At 39.5% G+C, this 13,746-nt stretch overlaps 1 protein-coding gene across 1 annotated transcript in view; it reads left to right on the forward strand.

Moving 5' to 3' along the window:
• Positions 1–13,746, forward strand: part of LRRIQ1 (leucine rich repeats and IQ motif containing 1) — a 151,874-nt gene that overhangs the window by 81,058 nt on the left and 57,070 nt on the right. Inside the window, exons 19-21 of the mRNA XM_029910868.1 lie at positions 341–462; positions 1,047–1,142; positions 1,562–1,647. Coding sequence (XP_029766728.1) covers positions 341–462; positions 1,047–1,142; positions 1,562–1,647 — 304 coding nt within the window. The remainder of the gene's footprint in view (positions 1–340; positions 463–1,046; positions 1,143–1,561; positions 1,648–13,746) is intronic.

Here is a 13,746-nt window from a genome sequence, read left to right on the forward strand (position 1 = left end):
ACAGTGAGTTAAACTTTTTTTGCTTTTGTGATATAATTAAACTCACCATCTTTTTGCAATATTCCATAGAGCATTTAGTTAATTTACGATAAGGTCAATGATGGACCTATCATGTTTTTACTATACCTCTGAAATACAAACAAAGGGCATGACTCTGCAAACACACTCATGTTTAACTACACATGCGAATAGCCCCATTAAAATCAACGACGCTACTCGTGTGCATAAAGTCAAGCCTATGAGTAAGCATTTGTAGGATCAGGGCCAAAGTTATAATACTATTCACTGACTTTTTTTTCTTTTTTTCTTTTTTTTTTTTTAATATTTCCTTACTTAGAAGTATGCTAGGCCTTTAAGTTCAGATCATAATTCATTTAATTTACTATGGCCTCCACATGAAGCCTGGCAGTGTGATGAGAGACCACATTCGTTGTCATCAGAAAAAACCCAGTTTAGTACCAGGTAAGCCAAAATGATTTGCTTTTTTTATTACTACCAGATACCAGAATAAACACTGGAAGAGTAATTAGTACTCCTCTTTGTGGTGCTTTTTGCAACTGTTTGATTGGTAACTCAGATAATTACTGATTTGTAAGTAAATGCACTTATTAAAACTGAACAAAACAAATACAATCTATTAGGTTTGCAGTAATTTTATGTTCATTTAATTAAAATATAAAAGTTATAAGAATAAAAGGCTATAAATATGTAAATAATAAAATGTTAAAAAAATCTTATAATGTAGGCCTTAACATACAGATACCTATCAGATAAGAATTTAAAAGTATTTCTCACAGTGCTGTATTCCTTTGCAGAAAAGGACTGAAATATGCTTCATTGTAACTGAAATGTAAACATTCAAAATTGATGGCAAACTTTTATTACTCTCAAAGATAAAGCCTTCCAGGAGTATTAAAATAGATGTTTTTATTTCTGAGTTTCAGAAGGCATAAATAGTTTGCAGAATAATAAAGGCTGCAATGCCATCACACCATACTTTTACTACTGACCCAGGTTTCAGTACTGCTCTGCTACTCTTTTGTCAGGTCAGAGAAGAGAGCTATGTCACGTCTCTCTGACTTGCAACCCAAAAAGAAATTGTCTTTCAAATCGGAAAAAGAAGAGAAAATTTCAGAAGAATGGTATGTCCAAGTCTATCCTACTCTTTTGTTTTTAACATGAATTCTACACATCAGGAACTATAGCTGTAGGGGCTTTTAATAGGTACCCTGGTTAAGTAGGTATTTATTTCTAAATGTCAAAAATATTATTTTAAACTTTTAACCAGCATGTGAGATACCAAGTCAATTAACTACAATTTCTTAACTGTTTAAGATAAGCATTGCAAGCATCTCTGTAGTTCAGTGTGTCAAGTATCATACATGAGATGTCCTGTGCGCTTGCTGTATTCTGTGTGAAAAGTGTGTCTGTGTGTGTGTGTGTGTATATATATATATATATATATATACACACACACACACACATAGAGAGAGAGAGAGAGCTGTGCAGTTGATATGTGAAAATGTGTATATATTGATAGTAAAATATCACCTTCCCTTAGGGGTTTTAAAGATATTGCCACTGCACAGTTAATGCTGAAGAGGGCCCATAAAATGAAATCCAAGAAATCTAGTAATAAAAATCTAGGTAAGTCAACAGTTCTATTACAATATATGTTACATAAGAATATGTATAAAATGTTGGAAACAGCAGGTCTCTACTTCTTCATCTGAAAGCAGGTTGTCACTTCTAGAAATGTTGCTTGTATTTTCTTAGATCACTTCACACATTAATATGAGGGAGGGAGGAATATGCTTCAGAAATGAACATATTAAATCATCATAAAAGGAAGTTTATTTTGTTTATATGTTCAATATATTAATATTTGAAAAAGTACTCTGGTGAATATTGAGAGTAATATTTGACAAATGTATGAAATGGGAACTTTGTTTCATTGTGTTCTGTGTATTCCCTTTGCTAGATATAAAGTTTATATTTCTGTATTTTTGTGCTGATTAGATTTTTTTTTCCTTCAAGAGAATATCTCAAGTTATAATAGCATTGCTCAGTTTGGGTAGTTTTATATCTGTTTGATATGCTTAAAAGTCTGTCCTAAAAACATTTCTGTATCATGTAATCACACCTATCATCTCCGGCTCTTGATTACGTAAAGTGCTATTGATATACATTTGTGAAGGTTTCACAGTTTTTGGTGCCTCTAGAATTTATCGTAATTTGGCATTCAAGCTTCAGAGATGATTCTGTGAATCTTGGAAGGTGCTCTCCTCTTCTTTCTGACTGATGTTAAAATGATTCCTTCCCTGCATGGTAACCTGTTATATCTGTAAATTTTCTCTGTGTATACAGCTGTTAATACAGGAAAGGATAAAATATCTTAGTTGATTATTGGTGGACACCTTTAAGTTCATTAGTCATGGTAAGCTGTCTTGAGAAATCCTTCCATTAATAATGTTTAACTCTTTGGTGATATGTTTGGAATACACCACTGGCTATAATGCATTTTCCATTACTGCATAACATGGGAAATCCCTGTTTTGTGTCAAGTGGTGGTTGTTTGTTTGTTTTTTGTTTTTTTTTTTTAAGTTCAAGAGTATTTTTCACTCAAGAGGGGGAAACACCACTTACAAATAAAAAGGTAAAGTTAAGAAAAGTTTGCAATTCCCCCCTTCCCTAGCCAAGTACCAGCACCTAAGACTACTTATGACAGATAGATCTCTAGATTTAAATAAAAGGTAGCATACAATTACCGTAATCTTTTCCTTATGGGTGCAGAAAAGACAATGGGCAGGAGGCTAAAACACTATTTAATCCTTTATAGTTTCCCACCGCGCCCTACCACACTGCCCAGCCACAAAACCATAAATATCTGGTGGCCAGCTGAATGTTTGACATATGTATAACTTGGTGGCCCATGTATCATTTTTAATGAATAAAGTCTATTTGGTTATATCATCTTTTCTCCATATGTTGTCTGGTTTATATTAGTAGTGATTAATTCAGTCATAAATGGTTTGCGAGTATCAAATTCAATTATCCTATTTTTTATTGTTGTTCTAGAGCATTTTTTGGATGTTTTTATATTCAGATGATTGGAAGGGGTTTTGTTTTGTTTGTTTCTAGAAAGTGCTGCACTGGAAAACTCTCATAAGCACGTGACTAGTGTTTAAAAAGTTAACAAAACTTTACAATTTGAGTTGTTAGATCTGTATAGACCTGATCTGTTGTATAGTTGCAAGATATCTCATTCCATGACTACCCAGTAAAGAATCCCCTTTCCACATATTCCATCCAGGCAAAGGAGAGCACTGATTTTCAGTGTCAGTGCCCCCTCACAGAAAATGCCCACCTCCAATCCCCTGTCAGTGTTTGGGCTGTTAGGTCAAGTACCTCTCTTCATCTGAACTGCTCTGGTACAGCATGGTGAAAGAGGCAGACTCTAAGGTAGTCAGATCTAAATGGAGTTTAACTTAAAACCCACATTTTCGGTTGCACCCTGATCTGAATTGGACACTAGTGCAGATACTGAAGCACAGCTGTCAATCCCTCCTTGCCAGAAGCAGGACTAAGTATGTAAACAAGCAATTACATTTGGAACTTTCTGGGCTGGATTCTGTAGTCTCCCAAAGTTTCTTTGTGCTGCTTATGTTAAGTGGCTTAATACTGGTCAGAAAATCCCAGTGGAAAATTCACCCTGTATAGGGGGGATCTCCACAAGCATAGCTGTCTCCTACATCCCTCCCAGCATATGGGCTGGGGAGGAGAAACAGAAAGGGAATTGCAGGGATGGGCTGAGGGCATGGTGAAACTGAGACCTTACACCAGAAGCTGAAGTAAGAGCAGGAGGAGTCCTGTTCTAACTTGTTTTGAGACCAGGTAGCCCTGAATCAGGGAGCTGCCACAACCTATGTGTGGCTGCCACTCTCCCCTACTTAGGGATGAGTGGTCTTCAGATGCAGCCCCATGTAGAACAAATTGCAGTAACTCCAGTCTTGAGGGGAAAAAAGATATTTGGCAATGTCAACATCCTTTTTAAGAATGAGAGAGGTCACAATCTCTTAGCCAGACCATTTAAAAAAACAACCATCACCACCACCTTGGTTCACTTCTGTCAGTTGAACCTCTCATACAGCTGGATATCCCCAGAACATGTGCCTCTTACTAACAAAAGGCAGGTAACAACCTCTCTAAACAATAAGCAATTGTCAGCCCCATCATTTCCTCTTGTTTCCATACCAACCAGCATCACATCCTTTCCATCTTCTCTAAACTGATCCTCAGCCACCGTCCAGTCATCCACACTTCACTATTACCCTTATCCTGATTATATCTTGTTGGGGGGTTTTTTATGTTTGATCTTTTCCTAAACTCCAGATTGAATGTTATGTTATTTGGCACTATTCCTTCCTAACATAGCTTCAACTAATTTCATTCAAAAATTTAATACTTATATTAAAATAATACAAACTCATTGATATAGACATTCCCACCAATCTGAGGATAAAGTACAAAGTATGCACCTACAATGTTAATTAAATGCTATAAAGAAGCAGGTTTCCAGAACATCTAATATGTCCCTTCATTGCTCTATACATTATTTACAAACAAAAACACAATAAAAATAAAGTTGTCAGCTGAACCATAGAATGACCAACCTCCAGTAGCTCTAAATACAAGGAAGTTACAGAATATTAACAAGTAGGCATCCTTTTGTGCTCAAGTTTCAATGTCAGCCCGCTAACCAAACATCTTTCATGAGAAATCTTGCTATGCTATGGTAAGGATCTTGCTAAATTGAAGATGTTGCATTCACACAGTAGTGACTTATTAAATGCTGTTTCATAGGACCACTCATGTGGTCTTGTCACAGTGGGGCTACCTACTTGCAAATGTCACCAACTTCCTCTGCCTTAAGGCTTCATTAGCTGACATCCACATACCCCCAAAATATAAAGTTAGCATCTGCCCTGAGTTTTACATAGCTCCTCTTTAAAATGCCTACTTATTTACCACAGTGGAACTTGGATGGGATTAGCATTGTAATGAACATCTTGGGTTCCTGATGCTCTCTGGTGAGGGGACTTGTTCCCTTCTTCTCTCCATATATCTGCTTCTTATGGAGCTGTGATGAGTAGTGTGATGAGTGAGTGGAATTCCAGATAATTAGTCACATTGTGTGGAAGCATGTATTTTCCAGGGTCTCTTGGGTAGCTCACTATTCCACTTCATTCATAGTCTTCTGACCACTGAGCTGAAAACACACCAGCATGGAACCTTCTGTGTTTGCAAGGGATACGGGCCAGAACAAGCCCTTTGCAGTCTTTGCTGCTTCGTGATCATGGGAGCACAACCAGATTTTGGTGACTCTCTGAAGCGAGACAAGAAAAAATGTGGACTTTAGTAAAAGTATCAGGAATGCCCATGCATACCAGCAGACAGAGAAGAAGCTAGCAGTTTTGTAAATTTACTTGACTGGTGACCAGTGCAGGCAGCAGATTAAATGGCACAAGAGTATGAACCGGAAGACCAGGGACCAGAACTGCACCTGGGGCAACTTGTAGACATTGTCCCAGTTTTGTGAGGAGTTTAACCGGGTGCTGGGCATTGTGCCCAGCACAGAGACAACTGTGGTGCATGATGACTTGGTCAGCCAGGTTGGTGCCCTTTTGGCCCCAGAATCCAGCATGGGGACTGATAAGAGCAAGCAGCAGGCACTGAGTGAAGACCATGAAGTAACTCTGTTGCTAAAACCAGTCCCAGAGCATGCTTTGGAACAGGATCATCAGCAAATTCTGGGTCCATACTCAGAGAAGCTGTTTGATGCACTCCCTGAAGAATAGCCTGCTGCGGAGCCTGTAGCAGACACAGAAGGGACAAAAGCTGCCCCTGAGCCCGGAAAGTTTCTGGCTCCAATGTAATGTTTATTACTACAATAATGAGAGGGATTCTTGCTCTAAGAACCAATGCAAAAGTTATGAGGAGTCCCGACTAGCAGCGTGTATTCACTAATGGCAGATTGTATGTCAGGAGCTTGGCATTCTGCCTTCCTTTCCCCTCCACCTCCACATCACATGGAGTTCAAAATGACGACCAGGAAGTGCAAACCATAATAAACACCTTTAAAGAGGATTTTTACTGGAAAGACAGATTTTTTGCTAGGCCCATTCCTGTTTCATAAAAATAATATTACATTGCCATGCATTTGCATTTGCCGCACTGTAATCACTCAATGGTCTATGGAGCTGCCTATAAAAATGAACTGTGTGTTTAGGGAAATGTGATCCATTTTCAAAACTAATTAATTTCAGTTAAAGGTAGTCTATGCAGTCCATAGATGACACAATCATTTGTCCCAAGTATGACTGGGGTTTGAAGCTTAGTCCAGAAATGTGCTGTAGGAGGGAAGGAGGAATGCAGCCATAACAGAGTGAGAGAACTCAGCATTCTGTTAATTCAGTCATGAATTCTGACCCAATCCTGGTTGCTAATAGCTGCAAACTTTTCCTGAAACAAGAATTCCAGATAGTTAGTCACATTGTGTGGAAGCATGTATTTTCCAGGGTCACTTGGGTAGCTCACCAGCCCACTCCATTCATAGATGTGTTGTTCAATCATTATATGTTTGAATATTTCTGATGCATACATTGCAGATTTACAACCAGCAGCTTCGAATAACATCTTCCTTTGCCTATAGGGCACCATAAGAACAGTTATGTCCTCCCAAAATATGAAAGGCCTGAAATGATTTAAAAAAAAAAAAAAGCTTTTTGTAGCAAGGCCACCGACCATTCCCCCTCCCTCTCTCTCCAACCCAAGTAATTATGCAAGTTTTGTAAAACAAAAACAGCTTTGCATTTTTATTTACCATTGTGTCTGCACTACTTTAATTGTGGTTACCCAGGCTGTCTCTAGGGAGATTCTGTGGACTGAAGCATCCATTTCACAGTATATTGCTGTTCAGTTTTGAAATGTAACATTTTATGTCCCTGAAATTCCACAAGAAATAATTCTGGGGTCCTCTACTGAGATATTTGATACCCTCTATGTTGTGTCCTATTGCAGTCCCCACTACTAGCTGCTGTACCTCCACAGCTCGATATCAGTACCTTCATGGACCATTCAAAGAGGAAGCATTTCTGTGTACTGATGGTTGATGTTCTTGAGAGGGCCAACAAGCTAGTCCGGTACCAGAAACACAGGGACTTAAGACTGGAGAAAAGGCATTCTGAGAGGCAAGAGGAAAGGCTGAGAACAGAGTATCTGTGCAGGAAGAGGAACAGTGGCTAAGGACAGGACTCAGCAGAAAGAGCTGTTTGAGCTGCTCATCTTCGTCATAGCTGCAAGATTACTGGCTCCTGCTGCCTTTCCCACACTATGGCTTGATTCTCCTGTGACATACCCTGAGTCCAAAAACAGCTGCAAAAACTCCATGTCTGGGTGGCCCATTCAGTCTGTCCCCATGAGCAGCTGGGCAGGGCAAACTAAACCCAATGCGGCCCTCTATCTTGACCCCCTCTCCTGTGAATACCTCCATCCACCTCCTGCGGCACCAACTGCATGGAAAATGAGGAAAGAGGGGAAAGGAGAATAGGGAAGCCTGGGGACATATTTTGGGGATGTTCTTTTGTAACTGGTATTTTGGTGTTATAATGGCAGCTGTCCTGCCTGGCTGTGTGACTGCTGCACTGTTTTAAAGCATGTGTATATATATACCTTTTATGTCACCAAGAAAGTTTATTGCTATCACTGTATCTCATAATACAACCAAGATTTGAATTAATAAAGCTAAACGTAAGGTCAGGAACAATTAAGAATTAGTAAGCAAACACTATTCCTATACAGTTAGGTAAACCAATCCACATGTCAATCACTTCCTTATTGAACCCATACTATGACTCACTTCCCACCCATTTCATAAGACATCGTGATATTCATAATAACATTGCATGGCAATCTAGCCCTGTTTTTCCCCCGCCCCACCCGCACAAGCACATTTATAGAGATACTATTCCACCTCTTCTACTGGGCCATGCAAGTCCATAATATGGGAGCACAAATCATCCCTGACTTCTGTTGCTCAGGTGCATCCAGCTCCAGCAGCGGTAGGTGCACTTTATGACTGAGTGTACCGATTCAGCGGCCCTGTGACAGAGTGCAGGGAGTGAATAGATGAGCCTGCACTCTGATCGCTTAGAGGCTAATTAGTACCCAGGAGAAGCTGATTGGGATCAATGAACTCACTTGGCTCATCAGCCCAGGGCTGGTACAAGGCACAGGAAGGACGTGCAAAGGGAAAAAAAGAGAGAAAGGGGAGATCAGAGGGACAGGGCTAGCTGGGGCTGATCACAGAGAGGGCTCAAACTAAGGAGACCTTTTCTCCCCTCAGGTCAGGACCTGAGAGGGTCTAAAGCTGCAGCTGGAAGCACTGGGTAAATAGGGGGGAGCATGGGGTACTGTGGTGATATTGGTGAAGGGGATGTGCACTGAAAGCACACCTAGAGGACTCTGTGCAGTTTTCGCAGATTAACATGAGCCAGTTATGGGGTTTGCCTTTCCCAAAAGCTTAGTTTATGGGGGGACTTTATGTGTATGCATTCTACTTGTGTATTTGTTGAAACTTTGTGGAACAGATTCCAGTGCAGGAGTTCTAAGAAAATGTGAGGTTTTTACCAATCTTAACCTTGAGCACAGGGTTAGAAAAAATTTAAGACAAGACCTGCAGGGCATGGGGTCTTCTACAGAGTCATGCTGTGTCTGGGCCCAAGAAGCTTTGCACAAGGAAAGACAGGTCTGAAGGATGCTAGTAAGTGCCCTAAGTCCAGTGGCTTGTATCATTAGGAAGAGCTAAAGGTACCCTCTCCTTACAAAGTGGAGTGTGTGCAGATAATGAGTACATATTGCACTGGACCAGTACCTCCAGTGTAGATTATGCTCCAGTCTATTATGGTTATGGATGCAGATATAAACAGTTAAAATCATGGCCTGTATTTTAACCATAACAAATGTATGCCATGTTTTATATCTCCACTATGTCCACATCAACTACTTTTTCTTGACTGTCAAATAATATGAGACGTGTGGGCAAGATACTAGAAATTTTTGCAGCCAAGTAGAAGCGGCAAAATATCAAAAATATTCCCATTTATTAAGGATGCATGAAATCTTGCAGAACTCTAATTAAAAACCTAAATGCAATAGACAGTAATGCACTTCATTGTGTCTGGGTACTAAACATCTATAATTCATAAGATCACAGAGCCCTTAAAGATATCTTGGCACAAGAGAACAGAGTTTCTGGCTTAACTTTGGGATTTAAGGGGCTATCATCAAATCCACAAAATCAAGGAAATTCAAAAACTTTAATAAAGTTAATTTATTTTTTCTTTTAACAAATTTTTTTATGATGGCCAGAGGCCTGGAGTAACTGTTTTCAGCTGCTATCTTGTGCCATGCTGTACTGTTACTTGTTTAACCATTTCCTTTCTGGAGGCAAAGTTTGTCAGTGATTGACAAAATGAAGTGATACTTCTGCTGCCACCCGGGCAGAAACACAAGAGACAAAGCAGAAGTTAAGGCTGAGACTTGACTATTCAGATAAAACTGAAACAACTGATTGATTTGTCACAGGACAAGAAGTATTGTTCGGTCAGTCTGTTTTCTTCATCTTTGAAAGTTACTACATTAACTACATTCAGATTTAAAAGATTCTCTGAGAATACAAAATAACTCTAATGAACTGAACACCATTCACCATCTTTACCTCCTATATGAATTCAAATACCCTTATTCCTGAATTTTCCTTAATGGATGCAAGAAGTTCATCTGCTGTAAGAAATAAAATGCTTCCATTTTGTTAAGTATCAGAGGGGTAGCCGTGTTAGTCTGAATCTGTAAAAAAGCAACAGAGGGTCCTGTGGCACCTTTAAGACTAACAGAAGTATTGGGAGCATAAGCTTTCGTGGGTAAGAACCTCACTTCTTCAGATGCAAGTAATGGAAATCTCCAGAGGCAGGTATAAATCAGTATGGAGATAACAAGGTTAGTTCAATCAGGGAGGGTGAGGTGCTCTGCTAGCAGTTGAGGTGTGAACACCAAGGGAGGAGAAACTGCTTCTGTAGTTGGATAGCCATTCACAGTCTTTGTTTAATTCTGATCTGATGGTGTCAAATTTGCAAATGAACTGGAGCTCAGCAGTTTCTCTTTGGAGTCTGGTCCTGAAGTTTTTTTGCTGTAAGATGGCTACCTTTACATCTGCTATTGTGTGGCCAGGGAGGTTGAAGTGTTCTCCTACAGGTTTTTGTCAGATATCAGGAATGGCAATATACAAAAACCTGTTGTCTGTTTATTTATTTAGTTATTCTTTGTATTGCAGCAGTCCCTAGGAGCCCCAATTATGGACCAGTACCATATTGTGATGGGCACAATACAAACACAGAACAAAATGATGGTCCCTCTCCCATTGAACTTACTCAGACTAATCCTCCTTCACATGATGCAGTATTTGCAATTTTAAAATATCAACTCTTTAAAACTGGTACAAATAATACCTATTTTCATTGTTTCAATTTTTCCCCACACCCAAAATCAGTGACAAACCAATTAAAGTTTGGAGGGTTTTTTTGTAGTTTTACACATTGCCACGATGTCATGTAACAAATGCCAGCTTAGGCAGGAACATGAATTTCCATAGTATTTCTATCACATTTATAATGTTTGTCCAAATTATCTTTTATATCTGGAGTCTGCCAAAATGTGTGCATTAAATTACCTCCCTAGTTTCCAGATATTCAGTACAAATCATCAACAAATAAACCACATTTAAACAAGTATTCAGGAGTCCAGTAAGACCTCAATGTAATTCTGAACTGTTTAACTCTTTCACAGTTCCTCTGTGTGAAATCTAAAACATTTGTTGATTGTCTGTAATAAAAACATAAAATCGAATCCATTTCCCCATTTCTCTGATACTTAAAAACACTAGTATCATAAAATAATCGAAGTAATATTGCCTTAATTTAAGACTAGATTTTAAAAGGGCTCTTTTTAATATCAAAAGAGCTGTAGGCAATGATTAAGGTAGGGTGACCAGATCGCAAGGGTGAAAAATCGGGATGAGGGTGGGGGAGGGGGGTATTTGGCACCTATATAAGACAAAGTCCCCAATATCAGGACTGTCCCAATAAAATCAGGACATCTGGTCATCCTAGATTAAGGTGATCCATGTAGGTGTAATTTAAGTACTCTGGCATTGTGATAAATCTCAGTGGATTATTTAAATTATTTTGCAGAGCTCAAAAGTGGACTATCTGATATAAATCTCTCAGAACAGTTTCCATAGCTCTCTTCCCAATATACATATCTCCTTCAGTACTTACTTTGACAATCTTATACATAGATCAATTATAGAATAATTCTGGTGATAGTAGCCATTTTATGTGACTTGATCCAAATGTCCCTAATGCACTGTACTGTTAGACTGGTCATCTTTTTCATGGGTGTAACTAGGCAGGTTTGAATGTGAAAAAGTTCCATTTCTAAAGCTTTTAGACATAGCAAGTTTAGAATAGCTTCAATAGACCCAAGAAGCAAAACAATTTATAATAGTCTGTTGGGAACATCAGAAAAGAAACCTAGGAATCCTTTATCACATTTTGTTTTGTGAATTTCGAATCTGTCAATTTTGGTAACTTGGTCTTTTACCCTCTTCAAGAAAGTTACCATATTTGAAATTGTTCTAAAGTAGTGTGCTGACGTGTCTGGTTTTTCATTGCACATTACAGGGTTGGTTTTGGGGAAACAATTAGTACAGAAAATATTCTTCTCTACCTTTCTCACTGTGTGTTGTACTGTACATAACAATGGGTCTCATTATATAACTATAGAAAATACAGTAATGAATTACACTATAGTTTAATATTTTTATATTTCATATCTTTTCTGCCAGCTAAAGTTATTGAGAAAAGGATCTCTGAAATTAAAATTATATGTGCATGACTGATATAGTTATACAGTTGCAGTATTTTTATTGAGTTATAGTAATAAGTGCAGGATAAATTCTCTTGTATATTGTAACAAGGACTGATTATCTGTTACTGTATTTTAGATATTAGTTATGAACCTCTACACCAGTATGACCAAGTACTGTAAGCATTTGCTGACACTAAGAATGCCATATTAATAAAGATTTTGGTGATTTGCCAAAATGGAAATACTTGACCGGTCTAGCTACCCACCATAACTGCTAAAATATCCACAGTTAACAAGTTAGCCCAGTAGTCCGGTTCCTCAACAGATATAATCTAGTTATCTGAAACACTCTAAAATGTCTGATTTAAGTTAATAGAGCTAACCTTGAGAGAAAGGCTGATGAAACTTGCAGCCAGGCGGGTAGGGGGTCAGGCTAAGCTGACTTTACACTTCCTTTGTGGCATCTCAATCCTTGGCTCCTCCAGAGGCTGGAGAGGTCATTACTATAACATAGACAGCCGTTGGAGGCCTAAGATATGGCAGCATCCTCCAGACTGCCCTAAAGACCACAGCACTGCCTGGAATCTCCGGATTCGGTACACTGCAGTCCCTGTTTCTATATACGTTTTTATACCATGCTCATGACCATAGTATCAGAGTGCCTTTCAGTAGTTTCAGTTTAATAATTGAGGCCAGATCTTTGGAGTCCCTTAGCCAATCAAAGATGGTAAAAAGTATTACTTCTAGATGCTGCTGTGTGAGAGCCTAGTGTCAGCAAGGAATCCAAGAGTACTCCTGAACTAGTACTCCTGAACTAGAGACTGAATTGAATTATTGTGAATTTGTTCCTTCAACCAATAGAGATTGCACCATGATTGGAAGCTCTTAAAAAAGCCTCCCTCACCCCCCGATACACATCCCTTCCCCACCCCCAGCCATGCCCCTATCATGACCTCTACCCTAGGACTTGTGATGGGGTCCTGGGTCTGGAGTACTTGCACCAAGGGAATCCTCCCCTGTGCAGAACTGGAACTTCTAGGGCCCCTTCAAGCCACTCCAGCCCTTTTTCCTGGCATGAAGGGACTCCAGCCAATTTTCTAATCTAATTCTGCTGCCATTGAAGTTAGTGGAAAAACACACCTTGACTTTGAAGGGATTAGGGTCCAACATGTATAGACCTAGCTGCCTTTCCCCTCACCCTCACCCCTCCAAAGAGCTACATACTTTGCTGCTGGCTCTCAGAAGCTCTGACAGCCTCACTGATTAAGAAGTAATGCTGTCCCCACTAAAGCCTCCTCCTCCCCCGCGGGGCTCCCTCGGTAACAGTCTCATAATGGAGAAACTGACATTATCAGTCTGATACACCCACTCTCTCCAAAACTGCACTTTCCATCTTCCCTAATCCTTCTACCCTGCCTGCCTACTCATTCTTTTTCCTGCTAAATTCTATTCTTTTTTCTCTTCATTGTCCTCAAGCTACATCCTTTCCTCATTGTCCCCACTGCTAAAAGCCTTGTCACTGCTAAAAACCAATCCATCACCTTGTAACAATCTCTTTTCTTCCTTCTTTGGGGGGAGGGATAGCTCAGTGGTTTGAGCATTGGCCTGCTAAACTCAGGGTTGTGAGTTCAATCCTTGAGGGGGCCACTTAGGGATCTGGGGCAAAATCAGTACTTGGTCCTGCTAGTGAAGGCAGGGGGCTGGACTCAATGACCTTTCAAGGTCCCTTCCAGTTCTAGGAGATATCCCATCTCCTAGAAC

This window comes from Terrapene carolina, unplaced genomic scaffold (assembly GCF_002925995.2).
Source record: "Terrapene carolina triunguis isolate 2854851 unplaced genomic scaffold, T_m_triunguis-2.0 Scaffold68, whole genome shotgun sequence".
NCBI lineage: Eukaryota > Metazoa > Chordata > Testudines > Emydidae > Terrapene > Terrapene triunguis.